The following is a 24599-nucleotide window of genomic DNA, read 5'->3' as shown; positions in this document are numbered from 1 at the left end:
ATACACAGAGCAGTCTCCTCCCCTCTCTGGCCTGGCCTATATTAACTCTCCATGGAGCTCCACCTCACAACCAGAGGCACATGGAGTAGGATAACACACTGCCAAAGCTCTGAGAACACATTCACACACCTACAGATACACGCATTCACTGGACTGCACTGGAACTTCTCCACCTGTCTGTCTGCCCTGTCGGACCAGCAGTGTTGGATATACAACATATACATTCTCCTGGATGGACTAACTTCTGTACCATGTTGCTTCATGTCGGCTCAGCAGAATTTCAAGCTGGGTAAGTGGCAATAACTGGTGAGATGTCATTTTTTTATAAAAAGCGTGTGTTTTTTGCAGAGAACTCACAAGCAAATATTTGAAAAAAGAGACCAGGTGAAACATAAAAGAACAGGTATTATATGTCTTGTCATAGCAATGCAGGAATGGGGCGACGCACTCAGATGCTCTGTAGGTGAAGTGTCAATGTATGTGTGTGTGTGTGTGTGTGAGAGAGAGAGACAGAGAAAGAGTCATACCACTATCACCAACAGATGAACACAGGTAAACGGCGTCACACAAGGGACACTGTGCTAAACAAACACGACCCCTGGATTGCAACAATTCAGTGTTTGTTTTCTTTTTGACCTATAGAACATTGACGTAATACAGCACTAACAGTAACTGTGAGTGACAGTTAAAGACGCCACTGTAATCAGCTAAATTACATAGTCAAATGTGTTGGGTTAAGACATGATGTCAACTGTCTGTATCTTAATGGAGGCCTGCAGCAAGGACTGTTGTAACCCCGGTGGAGAAACATTGTTAGGTGATAAGAGGGCAAATTCAAATGATAAAAGCAGTTAAATGTGAGGGAATTATCTTTTCAGATCAACAGGTAGGTCGAGATACAGTGCGCAGCTTTCCATTCTGACCCCCATTCATTCATCAACAGCAGAGGGCAAAATGCAGTCCCAATACACACCTCATCTTATAGATCTGATTCTTAATTATTTGTGTAGCTTTAGAATCAATCAGCGACTCCTGTGAAAGGATTTTTTTATGAGGTTTTATGGGAGATAATAAATGAGCAATAATGTTTAAGACACTCATGAAAAGAGTTTTTTTTTTTTTTAATTTCTTAAAAACATTTAGTTTCTGAGTTGTGGGAGATGTTGAGTCTGTCAGCGGGGCCCATGTCAAAAAGATGACATGGGCTTCAAACCCCAATCAGAAAACACGTGCAAAAGATTTCACCAAAAGAAGTCTTTGCATGTGACCTCTGACCTTCAAATAGTGGAAAGGAATCAAAACTTAGTAAAGTAACATGTCATTTGTAGGATTTAACATCATGTGAACGCAAAATCAATGAATAAATGGAAAATAGACAATCTTCATACGTTGGTTTTATTCAAACAAACAATAAAACTGCAGACCTTAAATACAGTATAGTATATCTCAGCAAACTAAAAAATAAAGAAAGGTTCTACTGTATTCATAACTTCTTTATTCTCTAATCCTATAATATTATAAGTATAGTAAGCCATTATTATTACATAACTTCCCCATAAACATACTGTATACATGAGACAAATATCATCTCAAACTGTCACTATCACCTGAATCCCTAAAAGAGTAGCATATGAGAGACACAGAATATCATGTGTTTTCTCTTTGACCGACAACACGAGACAATAACTCTCCAAGTCTGTCGCATCCCGTAACAGTCCGCATGCAGTTATGGTCTCCATCGCAGAGCCCATCCCGGCCTGTGAGAGGCATCTGCATTCTCGGGCACATGGGCTCTCACATGGTCTGCCTGCGGATGCTGATGTAGACCGCTGCGACTGTGATGCTGCTGCCTACCCGCCCCATCCGTCCGTCCATTCACAGCATCCACACTGAGGGAGGACCAGGCGCTGTGCAGGACACCAGTCGCAGTCTGAATGAGGGATGTGAACAGAGGAAAATAGGGCATCCATTGATATCACGACTTTGTTTTGTTGCGGGATAAATAAAGCCTCGTGTGGATGTGTGATGTGAGGGCGGGCCGCTAAAAGAGAAAACACCCTGCGCATCTCGGTGCCAGATGGACTTTCTAAATCCGCAAGACGCAGTGAGTGACCTGTCCGGGGGATTTTTGTCACTGACACGACTAATGCAATAGTGTGAAATAATCTGACAACAACATTTAATGCCAGCGAGGGGCAAAAACAACTAGTGGAAAACAAATCGTGGGCCAATACGGAAAACAACAGCCTATTTGCAGAGAGGAGACAAACAACAGCTGCTGTATGGAAAAACAGAAGAAAGAAAATGAGCAGACTGTAGCATGGTCAGGCCTAGATAGCTCCAGATTTTCTATTGCGCTCGAATGATTATTTGAAGAAGACAAAAAAATAAACAGCTGCAAATAGAAAAGAAAAAAAAATTAGATATGCGAACAGTTCAGGTAAGGTGCCTGGTCTGCAACATTTTTGTGTATCCTGCGATTATTTTAGCACTCCTTATAGGATATAAAGTGTTGTTTTCCCCAAGCATGGAGCATTCAGTTAATATTTTAAGGAGGCTGCAAAATATCTTACAATCAGTGACAGCAAAAACAGTTAAAACAAACATCTTTCCTCCATTTCTTTCTAACCTACACTAGGCTATGCCCATTATTAGTAGGCCTAATAGCAGTCAGCTGCTGCTGAACTTTGAGAGTGCTGTATAGATGAAGAAGATTATAGTTTTGGTGTTGTTTGCTGCTAGTATTAGTGGCATTTGTAGCCTGTTATCATAATTCAAGCCATACACCTACAAATAATGAGCTGGATTTTGAATCTACCGCTGTCACGTGATCTCCGACTGCAAACTAACGTTTTGAATGACTCCTGTTGCTTTAAAATGCCACTCGGAAATCCAAACGTTGTATTAAAAAAAACGACCAGTCGCGTATTCCGGTGTTCTCTGTTAATGATATAGCTTTCTTACATAACACAGTCTATTATAATATATAACGTGAGAATGCCAAAAATATGCACTGCACTGCTTAAAGTAGCTTCAGTTGTGTCTTTTGTTTTATTTTACAAATCAGTCAGACTGGTTCATGTTGCTGTGGCAAAACAATCTGGCATTATGTATAAGCTGATCAAGGTTTTATTTAACTTATCAAAAGCAAAAACACACAATAATCAAACAATAAATAAAAGTTAACCACCAGATTAATTAGCTAAATTAAAACAAAATAAAAAGTATCTCTTCAACCATCAGTTGGTGACATTACATGAGGTTAAAATCTATGCAATTCATGTACTCTACTGTTTATTTGTATTATATTTTTATTAGTGTTGAGAATATTCAAAAAACTAACAAGGTTATTACACAAAATATGAGAGAGAATAAGAGGAGTAATGTCTCTTGGGATGTGGAAAATACTTATAAAATACAAAAGAATATATATGTAAATTAATGTAAATAATATAGCTTGAATTAAATTGGTGATTAAGATGTAAACTCAGGTTAATAACCACATCAAGTTAATTTACTGCATCTAAGATAGTACTATTGTACTTAGTGCGTCCCTGATGAACTCGGTGAACCTGAGAATGATTACAGAGTATTATCTATATAACTGGGAATGATAGTAAAAAAACATAAAAAATAATAATCAACAGTAACAATTAGTTAAGAATAATTAAGAACTGAGGAACTTGTAATAGGCTAATAAACATTACATTACATGACAATAAGTACATTAGCATTACAGACAATACCATTTAATAGATACATTATCTGTGTTCATAGTGGTGGTCTCACGTGGTGGGGATTTCCTTTTTTCTGTTTTCACTTTCTTAATTGTACACATGTTCATATACAGAGGAACAAACAGATACATAGACAATAGAAAACAAAAAAACAAAAAATATTATTAAATATTATTATTATTTTTATTATTTAATCTTATCATGACTAAAATATAGCATTACACCAAACGTATTTCAAAATACATCTTAAAAGTTATTTTTTTTAGAAAGTGACATATTTCCTACAGTTCCTGAAGGCGGCATCGTGACGTCTGCACCGCCTTTTATAGCTCTGCCCAGCCTAAATGGCGATTGCAACAGATCCGCAAAGCTCGGGGAGCGGAGCGCACTCAAACCTTAGCTGGGTTTGATTAAAAATAAAAACACACCAATGCGACAAATAAGGACTGTAAGTACCGTCTCTTATGTCGATTCTTGTCACTATTATTTACATTATATGTCGTTCTAGCGTAGATTAGCGGTCGTCTTTAGCGGTTTAACCGACGTCGGCTTTGTGCTGCTTAGCGCCAGGAGAGCTGTACCACGTAGTCAGGAGCCTCCGCCAACAACGACTCCTTTGTTCGCGGTATCGGTGGGTTTTCATTATAACGATGTGCTTGCTGTTTATGAAACAGGCCGTGTGTTAAGATCTTTGTTTCCTACGTATCACTTGGTGTATGTGTGTGTTAGCGGGTGGCCATGTTTATGTGATAAATTAAAAGCAACTCGACGTCTGTCAGTAGCTTGTCAGCTTTACAGTTTAGCTTCCATTCCTGGTTCCTTTCCGCCAGCCGGTCACAGACACCAAAGGCCAAAAAAATAGGCGGCATGAGCGTGTAAAACTCGGATTAAACGCTTCGTTTTTTGTCTGTAACGGTTTCCAAGTATCCTCGCCGGTGTTAATCGTGGCTAAACGTCTATGGGATTTCTCACAATTTTATCGATACCCAGAAACCGGACAGCAAGCGCTTAAACGGGCGGGGGAGGGGTTAGTTTCCATTGATGACACCACGTTTAAACAGAAGCCGGTGAATGAGACGGGTTGTTTTTTTTGTCTGTTATTGTTTTTATGAATTCCGAAACTCACCATAAGGGTGAGGTATGACCAGATTAGTTTTGAAATGTCAGGTTGAAACAATTAAAAAAAAAAAAAAAACCGGTGTAGAATAGCCAGAGGGAATTTAGTCACGTTTGTATCCTGTATAGTTTGTTTTCTTACCCTGTTTGTTCTGTTTTTTCTTGTCTTTCAGGTTATACCCAACTAAAATGGAGGATTTCGATTGCGACTGTGGCGAGCTTGAGCCACCTGATCATTGAGGGTGAAAAATTACCTTGAAGACTTAAGGCCAGACTCATTTCAGTTTTGTTTTAATCAGGTGACAGGAAAATTTATACAGATAGATAAATAAATACAAAAAAAAAAAACAAATATATACATACACACACATACACACACAACAGTGCATTTTGGCACATTTCATATGAAGCTGCTCAGGACCAGTCATACACTGAATGTACCTGCACTGTGAGGATGCAACTACGTGCTTTTAGAGTTTAACATAGTTCAAGTGCTTTTTAATTGGCCTCAACATCCATTCCATTGAAGTTTATAAACACTAGTCTACCAACAACTTTTTTTTTGAAATTTTCTCTCCTTAATCCAAGATGGAAAGAAAGTTTGACTACACAATAGTGTCCCGCATCTGACAGTGACGTCTAGACAGGGGTCAGGGGGGACTTGGTAGTCATCTGTACAGGGGTCAGTTAGCTCAGCCGTTGAAGCAGTGGCTGATAGCTTATCTATCACGTTAATCCTCCTGCTTGTGTTAGCATTGGACTTTAATAGGCGAGAGACCAAATATTAGAGACAGGAGCTTGGTGTAAAAGCCAAAATAGTCATCATGGCAGAGAAGTTTGAGTCACTGATGAACATCCATGGCTTCGACCTGGGTTCTCGCTACATGGACTTGAAGCCTCTGGGCTACGGAGGGAACGGACTGGTGTTCTCTGCAGTTGACACCGACTGTGACAAACGTGTAGCCGTGAAGAAAATTATCTTGACCGATCCCCAGAGTGTGAAGCACGCCCTCCGGGAAATCAAGATTATCAGACGCCTCGACCACGACAACATAGTCAAGGTTTGTATTTATCCTCTTACAGGATTATGGAAGAAAATGGGAAGGAGTTTAAGTGAGCTAGTGTCCAACACACTTTCAGAATTGACCGTTTCTTCTCGTCATCCAGGTGTTTGAGACATTGGGACCCAACGGTCGTAGGCTAACAGAAGACGTGGTGTCCCTGACAGAGGTCAACTCGGTCTACATCGTGCAAGAGTACATGGAGACCGACCTGTGTCAACTGCTGGAGAGGGGCCTTCTGTCTGAGGGCCATGCCAGGCTCTTTATGTACCAGCTCCTCAGGGGCCTCAAGTACATCCACTCCGCCAATGTGCTGCACCGGGACCTCAAGCCGGCCAACCTCTTTGTCAACACAGAGGACCTGGTACTGAAGATCGGGGACTTTGGTCTAGCCCGCATCATGGACCCCCACTACTCTCACAAGGTAGGACCCGCACCCAAATAGCTGTTCAAGTCAGTCTTGTATTTGTGGAAAATTTGGAATATGATTTTTTTTTTCAATGGGGTTCTGTAACATGAGAAACGCTGCATTGACCAGAGTTCTAAGAAGAGCAAACATAACAATGTTTGCACACTTTTCCGCCAAAGGATGAGTGCTTTGGTGCTCTGACACGTGATGTTTACGTTGTTGCTCAGTAATGCGGCGCTCCCCAGGGTGACGCAGTTTTGCAGCAGGAAGTAAACAAGACGGGATGTGGTTCCGTGAGGTAACGCCTCTGTTTCCCTTCTCAGGAGAAGCGAGGCTGTGGAAAACACAACCCTGGGAACTATTTTCTTTTTCCATTTGCAGGAAGGAGTATATACAATTACAAGAGAAAACAAGGTCAATTTATAGTCTTAATATTAGGCCCGGGACAACATACTTGTCACCCAATTCGATACTATCACGATACTTGGGTGCCAATTCAATATGTATTGCGATTCTTTCGATATTATTCGATTTATATTTGATATTACGTTTATTTTGATTTTTTTGTTTACTTTTTTAACTCTAGACGAAATAGTTGAATCATACACCTCTTGAGACTTATCTGTCATTAGGAATATCACTTAAGAGGTCAGTAGGCCATAGACCAATACAGAAGTCTTCTCCCTGTAAGTTACTGTTATAATGAAATAAATCAAAGTGGAACCACTGGTGCTTTTATCCAGAGGTGTTGATGTAGTTGCTGTGAACTTGAAGCTTCTAGTCAACAGGTCAGACAACAACAGTTAACAGAAAGTTAAACCGTTACCGGTCAGCAGTGCCATTAATCGTGATGATTAGCCGCAGCTCTTTAGTTTGTATGCCGATGCTAAGAGGCTAACTGTCTAGCTCCCAGGCTAACTGTTACCCATTATTATGTTTTTATAGCTCAGGAATCAATGTGGCGAGTAAAAAAAAAAAACGCGATACTTAAGTGAATTTGTTTGTTTGTTTGTTTGTTTCCCACCCCTACTTAATATACAAATCAATGGATTACTGTTTTTTAAAAACTGCAAATATTTGAATGTTGGCAGTTCAGCCTTTATCCTTCATTGGCTTCATAATCACGAAGGCCTGAGGCTACAGCGAATTTGTTTTGGACATGCTTCATTAAAACGCATAAAGACTAATATCTGAGAGTATGTGTTTTCCTTCAGCTCCATTTGCAGGAGGTCATCACTCCATTTTCACGCTCAGGAATTATCGTCAAGAAAATTAGGTCTTAGAAAAGGCTTTTTTTCTTTGCGTTACAGCTTTCTTTTCTCTGTGTTTTTCTCATCGGACGCCAGTATAATTCAAACTCAGGCATTAAAAAACCAGATGTTAACACACCAAATGTTGAACATGCACATTTTTAACACTTGCTATAAACTTGCACTTTGTTGTTGTGAAGCAGTGTAATGGTGGCAATAAAGTAGGTTGCTTTTTGTCTTTTTAGTATGAGAAGAGTATGGATCACCCTGTGTAATTGTAGCCAGGTGGAAGGTCTGCATTGCCCCGGTGTGTTTCTGTCACCTTATAAAGGGATGAGGAAATTCGTTTGAAGGCCATATGGTGTCGTGATGTGTTGAAAATCTAGGTTGGAAAGTCTGTCCCTCTCTCTCTCTCTCTCTCTTTCTGTAGCTGCTGGATCTCCTTAGAGCACTGAGGCAGTCAGATGCTTACACGTGTCTCAGATTAGTCATTGGCGGGTCTGAAGTGGGCTCACGTGATGTGATCCTCTGGCTGGCACAGCCTCATTCATATCCCTTACACAGCCCATATCCTGCCACATCTCACACACCACGCTGACACTGACGTGCACACACTTGTTTACCAGAACCGCTCATTTCCAGCACACCACTACTATGTTTTAAGAAGTCTAGTCATTTTCAGCTCTGACTTCTGTATTCTCACATGAGTCATATCTTGGGTTGAGACAATAAGTCTTGTCTACAATAGGAAGAGGAAGGCGAGGGGAAGAAGTGAGAGTTTCTCACAGTCACTGTAGCCACCCACCCAACATTACTGCACTCCTCCCTTGCATCAGGGTTTGCCATGTGGGCTTTTTTCCCTCTATATAAGCAGTTTTTCCTGATGGGAAACATGTAGGCAAGTGGGTATTGAAAAGCTGCTTGGCTGGGGTCAGCTCTCTTGTGTTAGACTATTGTCTGCTCTAGTGCTGCAGCAGACTACTGCTGCTGAGTTTTTGTCAAGGATACAAAATGCTGTAGTCAGGCTGTGACCCCCGCTCTCATGTCCATATAGCGTTGCTGTGTTTTGTCTGTCTCTACTATGATAACAATAGCGGTGTGGTGGGGGGAGGGAAGAACGCTGATATCTCCACAAGTCACTTTTTAATGGCACCATCTGACAGAACGTGTGTCTGGTGTCTCTGACCAAATGAGGCTTGTTTAGAATGAACCCATCACTCCCAAACAGCACTTAAGTGTCCAGCGGAGTGTGGAGGCGTAAAAAAAACAATCAGTTTCAGTGTTGGCCAGACATTAGGGAACGATCAATGGAGGCAAATCTGCTTTCACAACCACCCTCAGCTCATCGCTGGCCGGGTGAGGCACAGCAGCTGGGTGCATGTTATTTGAATAACGTTGTTTCTAAATAAAGAAGCGCTCCTTGCCAGTGAACGTCATATTCTGGCGTAGTTTGATGAACGTGGTATCTAGATTCAGTGTATGAGTCGTGGAGGCAACAGGCATTTGTTTCACCTTTTCCCTACCACATTCCTCCTTTTCTGCTTGGTTTTTAATTTAAAAAAAAAAACAAAGGCTTGTGATTCCCTTCAGGCTTTAATTAATCCTGCTTGGCTTTGACTTGAGTATGCTGAACAAAGCTTGTCAGGAGTACCTGTTTTTCTGCGCTATCTTTCCTTTGTTCTGAGAAAGTAAGCCGATTCACCCGTGTGAACTTTACGGTCGGCCCTCGTGGTGGCCCAGGATCAAGAATGACAAGAATTCACGTGCAGTCATCCAGCTTCCAGAGGCCTGACTCCCCTCCTTTTCCCAGCCAGCTCTTTGTCTTGTTGTGGGAGCCTCGCTCAAGGCCTTATTTGAAGCTCGGTCTGAAGCCTGTGTTATTTCCAGAAGTAGTCCACCCTTTTAACAAGAGAAAGAAAGAATACTGAGGATATAACACTTAAGGTTTAGAATAGCTTGAGGAAGCCATTTTGGTTGTAAACAAAGCTCACTTTGGCTGTAAGATAGCGTAATGTATTTAATGTTTGCCTTAGCGAAGTGATATCACTTCTGTTCACATGTTTTTAGAGCTTCTAGAGCTCACAAAGTTAATAAACCATTTACCAGGTCTAGAAGTTTTCTTTTTAAAGAGGACTAAAAGTGCAAGACAAAACTTCTGGATGTCGAAAATGTCTGTTTGCATGTTAGTATAAGTCATAGTAGTTGTACTAATGTAAACTTGGAAAAGCCTTGGATGTAGGATCTTGTGTCTGCCATTGGCTCTGTATAAAATTCAGTAATTTGAGATGCTCTAAAGATAACAACCGAGACGTTTTCAGGAATGTTATAAGGGTGGGGGGGGTTTGATGGGTTCACCGAGGTCCTTTCTGCCGCGCAAGCATCCTGCTCAACACACAACTCCAAGCCACAACTGCAAGAACACACACATACACACACATTTGACCCAATTATTGAGCCAGGAACAGGCCCGTCTGGCAATGGATTTCACCAGATCCAAGAAGAGAAATACTGTGGAGTCAACTTAAGGCTTAATTGAAGTCATAGAGGTGGTTTTGCTTATGTTCCCACATCTAAATAATCCTGCAGTTTTTTTTTTTTGTAACTTACACTAGTTTACCATGTGTCAAATGAATTATGGCATGTAATTGAAATAGTGTATTGATTTTAAATAATGTATTGATTAGGTCCGTGTGTCTTGTCATGTTGTGAGACTGCAGTGAAGCTCCACTTATTCTCTATTTTTAGTCCCGTGGTTTGCCGGTGAAATGATCGGTGTGTGTGTGTGGGTGTTTGGGTTAAAAACTGAAATGCAGTCGGTGCCAACAAGGAAATCTTTATCATTATATTCTTCAGTCACCGGTTTCTGTGAAGCAGCGCAGCTTCATCCTGGAAAAAAAAGGAGGCCGGGTCGGGGGATGAGCTCTGCAACAACCACCTTTTAGTGACATCTGGTCAGACCTGCTAAAGGTTGCTGTGACTAACCACAGCCTGACACACTGAAAGAGCCTGTTATGAGTCACTAAATGTCAGCCTGTTCTGATCTAGATCAGGTGGTTAAGTTATTCACTGACTGCTGTCAGTGGTTATTGAATCGGTTATGTGTCTGTCTTTGTGGCTCTCACTTAGAAACGAGTGAAAATAGATTTGAGCTGAAAATGTTCACCTAATGCACTTTATGCCCTCAGCTGGTAGTCAAACTCTAATCTGCTCCTCTTTAGTTCAGAGTCCATCGCACACGGAATTGTCCTTACGCAATGACCCGACTCTCTTTCAAGCTAATCTACATCTGTTGCAATACTCAGCTAAGCTGGTTGCATGTTTTTTTCTCTACGAAAACCACAATAATATCAGTTCAGACGATTTAGTAGTAGTTTCTCAGAATGGGTGTAGACCCACCGTAGCAAGTTTCAGTCAGTGGGTGTGATCTGTTTGTGTGTATGTCACTGCTTTGTAATTCCCCCTCGACCTCTTTACAAGCTCCTTGGTGAAAGCCACTGCGCTCAGACTCAAACAGATTAGTCGGTTACCTGATGGCAGGGGTTATAGCTACACTTGGCATGGCGTGTCATTTATAGGCCCATCAAAACAAGGGCGTGTAGAGCAGCGATGCACTCCGGGATCGCGTGACATCAAGTATTTGCAGCTAAATTAGGGCAGAAACAGGAGCCTGGCTGAGTGGTGAGCCGACCATTTTGGTCTCGCCACAAACTAAAACTGTATGAGGTGTGGGGTAGAGAGAGAGAGAGAAGGGCAGTGAGGGTGTTGTTTTACCACCTCCCCTCCCCCAGTGTCCCAGTGTACACACACACAGGTCAGTTTCCTTTGTGTTCGGTGTCCTCCTAGCCAGGCACTGTGTGAGAGTGGAGTGCAGATTGGTGTCACTGGTGTGCCGGTGTGTGTGTGTGTGTGTGTGTGGCAGCGGGGGATTATCCGGCTCTCTCAGAGTGCTGACAGGGCCCGCACGTGTCTGATCTCTCCCTTTTCATCTGTCTTTTCTCTCTCGGGTCTTTGTCTCCTTGGTGTGCTGCGTACGTGACCAGCACAGAGCAGGTCCGTCAAGGAGACTGCACGGGGGTTATGAAGTTTTAGCATGCACCAGAAAGCATGGTTTGTTCTGGGAACTCTTGTCAACAGCAGTGCTGTGCAGCAAAATGTTGAGGCATATAAAATAAAGGTGAACTTTTTAGTTTGGTTACGAGCAGACTTTGGACAAATATGGTTGAGAGTAAGGCTGAAACTGAAAGTTTAATTACTGATTAATCATTGATTATCTTAAAAATGTTCACTGTTTCCCAAAGTAACAGTCCATTACCCAGAGAGTTTACTATCACAGAGAAACTTTCTTTAAAAATGACTCAAAACAATTAATGAATTATCAAAATAGTTAGAGATTAATTTTATCAATCGATTAATTGCAGCAGCTCCAGCTCAGAGTCATACTTCCTTGTACCGTTTTTGACTCGGGTCCCTTTTATACATGTCTGGTCTCCTCTGTTACAGGGCCATCTCTCTGAAGGTCTGGTCACCAAGTGGTACAGATCTCCTCGCCTGCTGCTCTCTCCAAATAACTACACCAAAGCCATCGACATGTGGGCCGCCGGCTGCATCTTCGCTGAGATGCTCACAGGGAAAACCCTCTTTGCAGGTAAATGTTGACTCTTTTATGTCTGACTCACTGTTACACCTCCATGTAGAAACATACTGGCAAGTAGTGTTTGAAGCAGGCCTGGTGACAGTGAGTGTAGGTCTGATGAAGCATATGGTCCATCCTCCTAGTAAAAATGTGTTTATTCAAAACAGACAGGAGATATGCCCAGAGTGAGTCCTGCTTGTACTGTCCTTTTATGACTTTCATTTGCAAATCCAGTTGGATCTGGGAGAGATGGTTGTTTCTACGTTTGTAGACTGGGTTTTTTTTTTTCCTGTTGAAACTGCCTTGAGCCGAACACAAGGCAAATAACATTGCTGTTCTCATGATCTGCTGCCACGCTCAAAACAAACTCACTTATGCAAATGTTTAGTGTTGTGTAACTCTTCTAAGAAAGCGCCTGATGTTGTATTTCTGGTGTTCCAGGGGCCCACGAACTGGAGCAGATGCAGCTGATCCTGGAGTCCATCCCTGTGCTAAGAGAGGAAGACCGACAGGAGCTCAACAGCGTCATCCCCGTCTTCATCCGCAACGACATGTCCAAGCCTCACACACCGCTGGCCAAGCTGCTGCCTGACGTCAGTCCACAGGGTGGGTGCCACTTATTCAGTCGGTTATTCATTCACTCATTCATTCAGACAAAAGACAGGGGTCAGGGTCACATCTGTCACGCATCACATCTCGTGTTTCCTGCATGATAAACTCATCGTCATCCCTCCCTGCTCTCTTTTCTCTCTGCAGCTCTGGATTTCCTGGAGAAGATTCTGACCTTCAACCCCATAGATCGTTTGACTGCGGAGGAAGCCCTGGCCCACCCCTATATGGCTGACTACTCCTTCCCCCTAGACGAACCTGTCTCTCTGCACCCCTTCCATATCGAGGACGAAGTAGATGATATCCTGCTCATGGACCAGAGCCACAGTCACACCTGGGACAGGTATGCTCGCTCTCTCATTCCCTCTCCCACACCTGCTCTCTGAACAAACTCGGAGGTGGACAGATTATTTTTTCCTACTCAGACATTTTTCTTGTGAGTTTCAGTGGAGAATAGTTTGCTGTCTAAACAGTTATAATGTTTGTATACTAAAGTCTCTTTCATTCTCTGTCAGGTATCATGAGAGCCAGCTGTCAGAGGCTGACTGGCACTTACACAGCACCCATGACCCAGATGAAGTTCAGGTGGACCCGAGGGCCCTCTCCGATGTAACAGATGAGGAGGAGGTCCAGGTGTGTTTACACATTCTTTACACATCCGCATACAGCCCAAATGTGAAGATTCACAGTTAAATAAATACAGTGCTCTAAAAAGAAATCACAAGTACAGAAAATAGTTTTTAGTGTTATTAAATACACATCTTGCACTGGATGTAAACAGAAACATGCTTGTTAAAAGCTAATGAGATAACAAGAGCTAAAGGTGTCTGTCGTCTGTTTCCAGGTGGATCCTCGTAAATATGCTGATGGAGACCGGGAAAAGTTCCTGGATGAGCCGTCCTTCGACTACTCCACTCTGTTCCCGCCAGAGCGATCCTGGCAGGACGACCATCACGAGAACAAATACTGTGACTTGCAGTGTAGCCACACCTGTAACTACAAGGCCGTGTCCCCCTCCTACCTGGATAACCTGATCTGGAGGGACAGTGAGGTCAACCACTACTACGAACCCAAGCTCATCATCGATCTCTCCAACTGGAAGGAGCAGCAGAGCAAGGAAAAGGCTGACCGTAAGGCCAAGAGCAAGTGCGAGAAGAACGGGCTGGTGAAGGCCCAGATCGCGCTGAAGGAGGCCGAGATGACCCAGAGTCCGGTGGAGAAGGACCGAGAGCAGGAGAAACATCAGACACAGCCCCAGAGCCAGCAGAACCAAGGCTTTGACTTTGACTCCTTCATCGCGAGTACCATTAAACTGAGCCTGCAGCCGGAGCCCTGTCAGGAGGTGGCCCTGCTAAACGAGGTGGGCCTCCTGAACGAGCTCAACTCTTCCGTCTCCCAGCTGGAGGCTTCCCGCTCAGGCTCCATGTCCAAGTCCATAAGTCAGGAGAAAGAGGAGAAGTGCCTGGTTAACCTCGCCCAGTTAGGTGGCGGAGGAGTGCTGGGAGTCGGCGGCGACAGCGCCTGGCCCGCTCACCCCTGGGAGAGCTTCGGCTCCGGGGAGACTCTCGGCGAGAACGGCTGTTTGATAGACGAAGCGTGCTGGGACATTCGCAAAGAGGACCACTTCCAGAAGGAGAGCACTTACACCAGCTACCTGGACCGCCTGTTCAGCCGGAAGGAAGAAGGGGTCGGAGAGACCGTGGCCAGCCCGGAAACGGAGCCCTCGGAGGGGAGGGAGAGAGAGTTGGACGAGAGCTTCCTCGGCAGGAACACAGAGATTGTGCTCAATATGCAGCTGGACTCTCTGGCCCTGCCTGGCTTTGACAGCACCGATGACTTGCCTCTAAAATCCATCCAGGCGTCCCTCACCCCCTGCGCTGTCAAATGCTCCCCACAGATCGCCCACAAAACATACAGCAGCATCTTCAAGCATCTTAATTAAAGAAATATATATCCTCCCTCACAGTGCAAAATCTAGGCAGATTTGTTTTTATGTTGTTTTTTTAATAATATGGTATATTATTGTACTTGAATCATTTCATACCTTTTTTTATTACAGTTACTTTTAATTTTTTTTGTTTTGTTTTTTTTAAGAGTTGAGATGGGTGATTTATTATATTTAAGGAGTTTTGGTCATCACTCTGAGCCTTGATCACCAGGCCTTCATGGGTTAATGTCTACGCCCTCATTGCTAAACTGGCATGTCACTCACACACTTAAGTACTGTAGACGAACAGAGAGCAGGAGAGAAGTTGCTAGAAGAAAGATGGACAGGCGGGAAAGGATTTAAGAGACGTTTGGCTGTAGGGTGCGACATGAGGAAGGATGGTAGACGATAACATTGCTGTAGGCTTTTAAAGTGCTTTCAAACAGCCTTTCCTGGGACGGGATACACGAGAAAAAAAATGGGGATGGGTTGTCTTGTTTTTTTTTGTTTTTTTTTATTATTATTTCTCAATTATGACTTTATAACATTTTCCCCAAAAGAAAGCTTCCTTTATAACCCTTTCATACTGTAAATCTGACACATGATGCCAGCAGCAACCATTATCGTAGGCGTTAATGTAAATGTGTTATCTACCTCAAGGTAACAGCCGCGAGAGACACTCGAAGCCGCACTAGTGCTTTACACACATGACCATCCTCATACCATGAAATGAAGTGGTCGCGTAGATGAAATCTGTCTCACTTTAGCATTTAACATAGTAAGGTGTTTCAGTAATCATTATTTATTTCTAGCAGATGTGCGATATTTATTTTATCAAAATGTGTTATTTCAATGTGATTGTTGAAGATTGAGGAGTTGGACAGACTTCCATTTTTCATTTCGGCACTATATGGGCGTGTAAGTGTTCCTTTTTTGTTTTTATGGTAGGATGCAAAATTCATCTGTTATGTTCTAAAAGAAGTTGAGGCTTTCCATTTTCCATCAATATCGTCCTAATGGATATCATTCTTTTTGTTCTTTTTTTTTTTTTTTTTTTTTATTTATAGGTGCATTCTGTCTTTAGTGGAAAAACTGCTTTATGGTTTAAAGAAGCACCTAAAAGTCTTAATTTTTTATCTAAATGTAATGTAAAAAAAATTGCGTGCATGGAGGTAAGAGAAAGGTACATTAAAAGTAAAGTTAATGGTGAGTATAATGTACGTCAGTTTTAATTGTACGTTTTTTGTTAAATTTCTATGTACTTTTTCCAGGCAAGCATGATGAATTAGGTTAAGGTGTAGCATGTAGAACACATATGAACTTTTTTTTTTTGTAATCATTGGTTCCCCTGTTCTACAAAATATCTCAAAATAAAATTACTGGCAAAGAGTTTGGTCTCCTTCTCTTCTTTCTTCGTGGTCAGGGATGGCTCTCTGCCTCAGTTAAGTGGTGTTTTTGTAACTTGAATTTTGTATGACGGCGCAGCCATGAGATCCTTGTCGGTGGAGAAGTGCTGACCACGGAGCTGCCACCTCCACCTTTTTTAATGTGCACGTAGGCAGACTGAATTACACTGCGAGTGCCGGGGATACGGGCTTTGAGCCACCAGCTAAATGTAGCTCTGGCTACCATATATTAGGATATATTAGGGCTGTCCTCTTGGTGCGCAGATTCCCACCTGCTTTTTAGGTATAAAACAGTACAGAGAGAAACAAGCAGGATTACATAACAGACGTCTAAAGTTTCACACTTGGCTTTGCCTGTCTTGCAATAGTCACACTTCTTGCCCTGTCAACAAGCTTGTGATGCCATTTCATGTCCCAATACAAGCAGCCCAGTGTATTTACCAACTTCTCTAATTGCATTAGTGAGAACCTGATGACATCCAATTGTGTGGAAACTATGGGTTTCCCCACGTCATAGTGGCCTTTTGAAAGTCCCTCTGACAGCCCATTTTTGGTTTAATCACACAGTGTAGTGTGGTGTCGCATTATCACCACAAGAAAAGGCTTTTTTGATAAGTAAAGGGTATTATTTGCTCAATAAAGCATATGATCTCTGGGGTTCCTGTAAATTATATTTCTTCAGTGCTGAGGTAGCAAGATCTTTTAATGTCAAGATAAATTGCTTTCTGTACCAAAATTTGTAAAGGGGTATATTAAATGATTTGTGTCAGATACCTTAGATATCTTGATGGATAAATGTTTGGGTATATGAGCCAAAAATACTGGATCATATTGCACATAATTATCTGAGACTGCTGTCACTTACACTTGAAGTGAAAGCAGTAATTCCAAGCTGCAAAAATATTCCATTACATTACATTTAAGTAAAAGGTGCTGCTTTCAAAATGCTACATAAGTAAAAGTCTTAATTTTAATGTGGCTGGTTGAGTTGGAGCCAGTTTTAACTACTTCATAAACAGTTGGGTAGTTAGATCTGTAACAATGCATTATAGTTTATAATAAAGATACTAATTACCTGCTTTTGTATGATCTGAATCTGCAACTATAGCTGTCAAATATGTAAAATATAATTTTTCCATAGTACCATCCCTAATGTAGTACGTTTATATGTATAGTACACATATAAAGTAGCACTAAAGTACAAGAACCTCAAATTGTGCTTGAGTAACATGTAAACAAGCTTGAGCAACAGTAAATGTACTTCGTAATTTTCCACCACTGCTTATGTGCTCTATAAAGCGCGCTTTATAACCCCTGTGTTTCTTGCAATGGATTCTTATTCTCTAAGATAGCAAGTGAATTGTATCTGAACCAAAAAGTGCATACGGTTGCCTGTAATAGCCTGCATCCTTCTGAATAGATAAATATTTGGCCAGATGAGGTTGAAAACTGGTTGAAAACTGGTTCATAATAAGCATAAATATGAGATTCATTTATACAACCCTGACCTCAAAGGAAGGGAAACGTAGTACAAAGGTTGGAGTTGGTTGTGTCACAATAATCGGCTACAGCTGGGCTTCAGTTTTTCACTACTGCCACTTCCTGCTGGGAGAAATTAGGGCAGCTATGTGTTGTTTTTCTGCTCTCTTGGTAACAATACAATCCTCCGCCACAGTGATTAAACCCTGCTGGAATACTCTGATGTAAGTAAAGGTGCCTGATTTGTGCCAAGAGACTAAATGTAGGCCAAAGACTTTACCAAAATGTCATCTGCACTTTCCACTGTCTTCACTTCCACTACGTCACATGTCCTCTGTCCACCTGCCTTCTCAAAACTTCTCTGCAGCTTCCTCTTTCCCTCTGTCTTCCTGTTTTCCTTTCTACAAAAAGATGTTATGGTTTCAGTTTAATTGTCTACATCTCCGCTCACATCAACACCACTTAGGCCTCATTACCGCCATCATGAGACACGACTCCTCCATCCTTCCTCTCTGCTGCTTCTTCATCAACACATTTTTCTGCAAATTACAGCTATGAAACGTGTGGTTCTCCTCAGTCTTGCACCTACATACCTCATTTCTCATGCTTCCTCATGCTTTCTCATGCTTTGGCATGGTCTCCCCCAGTTTCAGGGCCTGTCAGGTGTTGTCAGGTTAAAAATAAAACCCAGGAACACACAGATAAGCAGCTCAACTCACCACCCATCAGCTGACAGCATTCGCTCCTAATTCAAGGTCATGAATGCTATTCTCTTTCCTGGAAGGCCAATTAAAACTTAGTGTTTGGGATTCAGCAAGAACGGCCTAAGCTTCTACCGAATTTCCTCCAGTGGAAAGTACTGAAATAACTTCCGTAGGAGTTATTTGTGATGACTGCGATGACCTGCTTGGCGGTGTGGTTGAAGAAATGTGGAGACAAAGCTCAAGCTTCCCCACAGCCATCTGCTAAAACTTAACGCTGTTCATTATGGCTGCTCACTGTCAGAATGTGTGTCCATATTCAGACCAGAGTTGGTCAGAGAGCTGGATACTAAAGTTAGAACACAAAGTGACTTTATAAATAGACGTCGGCTCTCAGGGACCTGCACTTTGAAAAGCTCAAACCACTGCCAAAGTTACAAAGCGTCCTGTTCAGTGACATCAGATCAGTGTAGCATTTTATGTGACTTCTGAGCAATGTGCCATTTTGCGGGACACAGGAGAGCAAACACAACAAGCTGCTGGTTTCCCTTGTCAGGCTCATAAAAAAAAATCTCAAATTGCCTGTGCACTCACCTTGATAAGAGCAAGAGTTTTACTGTCTGTATTCAAGTGACGCAACCTCGGAAAACTTTGAAGTTCACTGTGACTGCAGGGTATCTTTCTACGAGAGGGTTTAAGATGAGTCAATATTTAAAAGTTGTGTGTAACTTTGTGAAGGAGAGTAGAAGAGTGATCAGCTAGAGAAGAATGTGTTAGTCCTCAGTTGGACTGTAGTACCCTGAAGCTGACGTGATAAACAATGAAGGATAACGTGCTAATTCGTGCCCTCATTTAAACAAAATCATTCTAAAAGCTTATTAATATTCACAATGTCCTCAAAACACACTGTTCCCTCCGCTCGCACAGCAGCGACAGCTGTTCCTGCTAAAGCACATTTATTACACACACATGCAATTTAGCTGGAGAGTCTCCATAATGAAACATCTCTTATTTTATGTGCAAACAAACAGGAAGACCCAAAAAAATGTTTTATTTAATTTGTTCATTTATTTATTATTTTGTGCAAATAAAATATTGTAGGAACAAGTTGATTTACTATGAGTTAAGATGCTTCTCTACCATGCAGGTGCACACTGACACCTCAAATGGAGATTATTTTCTGCTCTAAGGACAACAGATTTAGACCATCATCACTTACATAGTCCATGGAAGATTCACTGGTTTACATTAGGGCTGCAACTAACAATTATTGTCATAATTGTTTAATCAGTTGAGTGTTTTTTCTTGATTAACGGATTAATCGACTAATCGCAGCAGCTCTAGTTTACATGAATGTTTATGAAGTGCTAAGAAAATTAAAAAAAAAAAAACAGAGTCCAAAAGATGATATATATCTCATATGTTCATATGACAATTTATGAGTATAATGACAGCTTCTCAAAGAAAATCATTCAGCTGGAAATCTACAAAAGAAGCAGTGACCAAAAAGTTACTGGAGTCAGCTTTATGAAAGGTGAATAACTTGTTTCCACAAGATAATTAACTTATTGTTATAATGCTTATTTTTTAATATGTGTACCCAGTATTCCCTAGAGAGCAATGTTGATGTGACTGAAGCAGATTATCCTGGTAAAATTAAGTAAATTGAGTCTAATTGTTCCTTCATAATTAAGAAAATACCATCTTTGAGGACTTCTGGGCTTCTGTATAAACATTTCAGATGTACAAACACATCTCTGATCACTACATAGCTCACTACATATAGTTATAAGGCCTCAGTACATTTCTGCAGGTGTTTGGCTGAGCCAGCCTGAAAAAAAAAGAAAGATAGACTTATCAGTTGTTCTCATTTTCCACATTATGGCCAGTTTTCCAAACACTGCTGACAAGAAAACCTGCATACATTCCCACCACAATAACAATTCCTCATGTTTTCCAAAACAGAGTTGACCTTAGTACGCGGATATTTCCACTCACTCACTCTCACTCACAAACACACAGACATTTCAGTTCCAGACAAAAGTACAGAAACACAACTGATGCAACTATTTCACAACCACTTATGGTCTGTGTATTTTCTAGCAGAGGCATAACATAATGTATTTTTCCACAGACCTCCCAGGAGACACCACGGCTATAATTAGAAATGCTGTTTCACACAACATGATTTATATTCACACTGGCTTTTTATTCACATACATTGCATTGCTCATGAATTAGTGAATACTCTGGCTGCAGGACACAGCGGTGAAGAGGTGAAGACAATTTGTTCCTCAAAGAAGTGTGTGTGTGTTGTCTGTGTTTGTGTGTTTTACCACTAGAAAGCAGAAATGTTATCAGCATCAGCACTTATGGCGCAAAGCAAAAACTCAGTCACTAAATGTTGATGTGCTGATTCCTCAAAATGACATTTGAATTTACCAAGGAGGCAAATAACTGCTTGTGTGCTTAATTCATATAAATGAATGGTTCTCCCAGTCAGTGTGTGGCTAATGTGAGCCAGACAAGATGTCATTATGAGAAGTCCCTGCGGTGACCTTTCACAGGTTATTAGCAGAGGAAAATGAGGGAGTGTCAGCAAAGATGTTTCACCTCTAATGACATCTTGGTGTTTTTTTTACTTTGTGGCTTTGTTAGATTTTCTTCAGTGGTGATATATACTAAGTATATGTGCTCAAGTACTGTACTTAAATACAAGTTTGAAGTTCTCTTTACTTGAGTATTTCCATTTTGATGAGACTTTTCAAATGAAAATATTTGAAATGACTGTAATTTTTATTCCACTGCAGCCAAAGTTGCTACTTACTTTGCACATCAAGATTTTTCATACAGAACATATGATCAGTTTATAACATACGATGTGTTTAGGTTATATAGGAATCATCTACAAAATGAATGGAATAAAATTCAGATGCATTATTTCATCACACAAACCCCGTAAATGAAAGACTCATCAGGAACTCTCATCTGGTCTTGCCCAGAGAAGAAGACATATACTAAGAAAAGGATCATATCATTCTTTTTTTGTTTTGTTTTGTATTAATAATGATTTTGTACTTTCTGGGGAAAATGCAGAGTATTTGTGAACAAAAGAGGTAAGTATCTGTCTCTATCAAAGAATATTAAGAGTAACTTATTTAGGAGTTACTTAGTTACTTAAATATGTCTGCAAAACATGCCCACAGCTGTAAAATTGGATAGAAATTATGATATGGGGAAAAACATTATTATATGCAGTTGGTCATTAATTGATTTATATGAATAACAGGAAGAAAAAGTATTAAAAAAAAACAAAACTTTACCACCACATGTGACTCCTTTCCCATAAAACATACCAAAGCCAAAAAGCCAACCACAGAATATGAGGTACAATTGGTGTCATTGTTTATAAATAATATGTGACCAAAGTGGGTAAAAAGAAAGTTATATTAAATGCTACAACCCCTGCTGCCATATTTATGACTGAGCATTTTGATTTCATGTTTCAAATGTGTAAAACCTTTGCATGCTTCTCATATACAATATGTTGAGAGTTTAAACTGATATTAAATCAATCATTAACAGATCTGCATGTATGAACAGAGAAATGTGTGTGTATTGGCCTTGCATTTGTGTGTGTTTTTTCCACACGCAGACTGCAAGACTGCAACTTGCTACAGCTGTCCGCCAGCTGTGGAGCCTGCAGGATAGGGGACATAACACAACAGTTCTCTAGTGGTGATGCATCCGCCTAAGAAGTCAAAAAACACCAAAGCTCTGACAGTTTTATCCATTGGGATTGCACTTTCAACCATAGTTTCACAAGGAAAAACAGCAGGATGCTGTTAAAAAGCATTCTCCTAACATAATTTGAGTGGTGTTATACTGTGAAATATTGTCGACATGTGTATTACTTGAGACTCCTACATGAAATAAAATCATCACCTTCATATTTTCTTATTCGTTGTGTGGGTGACATGATGCGCTGGCCACTTCACACTAAAGCACATCCTGTAACAGTGGATACTGGATTATGCTCTCTGTGGGTAAATGAATAGGTCTTACATTAGAAATTGCAGAAAGCTCAAAGGGCGTACTGAGGGAGAGAAGATGCCCTTTGATATTAGGGGATTAACATATTTTGAGCTTGAAAGTAGATTTGATTTATGCAAGAGAGCTTCCAGAGCCCTCAAGCTAATTGTGTGATTCTTCCACCCCCGATGACAGACGGCAAGTTATTGTCACGACGCCCCGGTGCTGCTGCATATATACAGTAGATTCACTGTAGAAAAAACACTTACCAAATCACTGTTATTGTTTGAGAATCTGTTGGTGTCAGTTCATCCTTCACTGAGGCTTAAGACCTTAAATTACACCTTTTGCTTACAATTTTTTTTCAAACATTATCTACATCGTTCGATGGGCCTGTTGTCTACCTTGTTTGCAGATACTTTCTTCTTAAGATCACAGACAGTACACAAGGTGAACTTTTGCCTAATGATGGCAATGGATGGATTATTGTGAAACGAACATGTGTACTTTGGGGACTTTTGATAATGATCTGGCAAAACAATGCAGAGAGAAATACCTTTTTTTTTGGTGTCTTAATTGCTAAATATGTTTGGATGTCACAGCCAAACAGCTTAGAATATTACTATTTGGCTGAAACTATGATAAAGGCTCCCAGCAGATATTTTTGTTCCCACGTGGTGCATGTTGGATAAAAATCTGTGGAGGCAAAAATGTGTTTTGCCAAAATTGCAGCAATGTTGGCTGAATAATTGACCAGAATCTTTTTGTTGAACTGATCTTGAGTTGATAGGAGGAGCCCTGTGAAACAACAACATACAGGGTCACTGATGTTAATGCACCTGAAACCAGGTGATAACATCCAGCTGCACCACCCACAGTTTCAGATACGCAGCCCTGGATCAGCAGTTCTCGTCCAATCTGGGCCACCAGGTGGCAAGAGGCAGTTTAGATTTACAGGTGTAGGTATTGTATGCGCAGATGCTGCCTGCTATGTGCATGTTTGAGGTTTTTTATGTTTCATTTTATAGCTGCAAAATGTTTTGTGTTATCATCCTCATCAAGATTGTCGGTTTGGAGAGGAAAGGAGGAGGTCCGAAACTAGAATTTATTTGTTCACACAGCACATGATTTACTAGCTTGTTAAAAAGATTTGATGACAAATATAACAGCTACAACACTCAGCCTTGTTGTCCACATTGAAGCTTATACTGTGAGAGCCCACAAGTAAGTTTAATTAGATATATTTCACTCATATAATTGAATAGTTTGTCTTATGCATTAAAAAAGCATTTTGTTCGACTTTCAACTGATCATAATTGATAATATATGCAAGTATTATTAGTATTACTAAGTATTAGTATAAGTAAGCATTACTGTTGTATTTACTTGCAATACTGATGTAAAAAAAAATGTTTTCTAGATTTTACTGTTGTGTGTGTAACAAAAGATGTGTGCAAGATAGATTTGGGAGTGATAAGTTCAGATGCTGTATTGTGTTGGTGATGGAGCTCAAATTTTATTTACATTAGGATCAGATTGTACCTTTTAAGAATAAACTCAAGAGTAGGGGGCCACTTAAATAACAAGACATAAGCAGCACCAAAGACAAGGGCAAGCAGTACAGTCTGTAAGCAAAATAAAAATACATTTAGGCATAAAAGGGCAAAAACACCCACAACCCTCCAGCGTGGTTGTGCATTCTTAAAAAACATTTGGCGGTGTTTCTTTGTGGGAAGCCAGTGAGGGATCATGTCTTTGATGCTGCACTAGCAGCTCCCACTGGCTGGTCAAGGAAACTGAACAGAGTTGGGTGGGATCTGAGGGGTGTAGTATGAACCTCCGCATGGCAGAGGCATTAGCAGTAAGATGGACTGCAGCAAAAGAGAAGTGGCTTTTCCAGATTTGGAGGGAAAGTAGGAAAAATATTAACAAGAGTTTTACCAGTACGAGTGACAAAATATAGTCACATGAATATTTTATGTTACTATATTTTGTCACTGGTACTACTGCAACTGTCTTTGTAACATAAGCTTAAAAAAATAGCCTCTAAAATAAGTTTAAATAGGTTCTTAATGACAGGGGCCATCCGGAGGAGTGTAGAAAAGATTGTTTCTATGTGAGGGAGAGCTGCTCAGGTTCACAAACACTGTGACGTTTGAAAGAAATGGATATCATGCATGGTTGCCCTTAGCTTTAAAAGGTTTGCTAAATGTCAAGCTTAACCTTGAGAACACACACA

The 24599-nt window shown here is 41.0% G+C and overlaps 1 protein-coding gene across 1 annotated transcript; it reads left to right on the top strand.

Annotated features, from left to right (window-relative positions):
• Nucleotides 1–66: 66 nt before the first annotated feature.
• mapk6 (mitogen-activated protein kinase 6) lies at nucleotides 67–16132 on the top strand. The gene is made up of 8 exons (XM_044353643.1): nucleotides 67–289; nucleotides 5027–5914; nucleotides 6021–6338; nucleotides 12074–12218; nucleotides 12648–12812; nucleotides 12963–13158; nucleotides 13331–13448; nucleotides 13660–16132. The coding sequence occupies exons 2-8, from the start codon at nucleotides 5678–5680 to the stop codon at nucleotides 14755–14757; spliced, it is 2277 nt and encodes a 758-aa protein (XP_044209578.1). The 5' UTR covers nucleotides 67–289; nucleotides 5027–5677; the 3' UTR covers nucleotides 14758–16132.
• The last annotated feature ends 8467 nt before the right edge of the window (nucleotides 16133–24599 follow it).

The sequence above is a fragment of the Thunnus albacares genome, chromosome 1 (genome assembly GCF_914725855.1).
Source record: "Thunnus albacares chromosome 1, fThuAlb1.1, whole genome shotgun sequence".
Taxonomy (NCBI): Eukaryota; Metazoa; Chordata; class Actinopteri; order Scombriformes; family Scombridae; genus Thunnus; species Thunnus albacares.
This window is presented reverse-complemented; position numbering and strand designations above follow the sequence as displayed.

Coding starts and splice junctions, on each gene's coding strand:
- mapk6 (XM_044353643.1), top strand. CDS start 5,678: ATGGCAGAGAAGTTTGAGTCACTGATGAACATCCATGGCTTCGACCTG. Junction 12,219..12,647: donor AGGGAAAACCCTCTTTGCAG/GTAAATGTTGAC, acceptor CTGGTGTTCCAG/GGGCCCACGAACTGGAGCAG. Junction 12,813..12,962: donor GCCTGACGTCAGTCCACAGG/GTGGGTGCCACT, acceptor TTCTCTCTGCAG/CTCTGGATTTCCTGGAGAAG.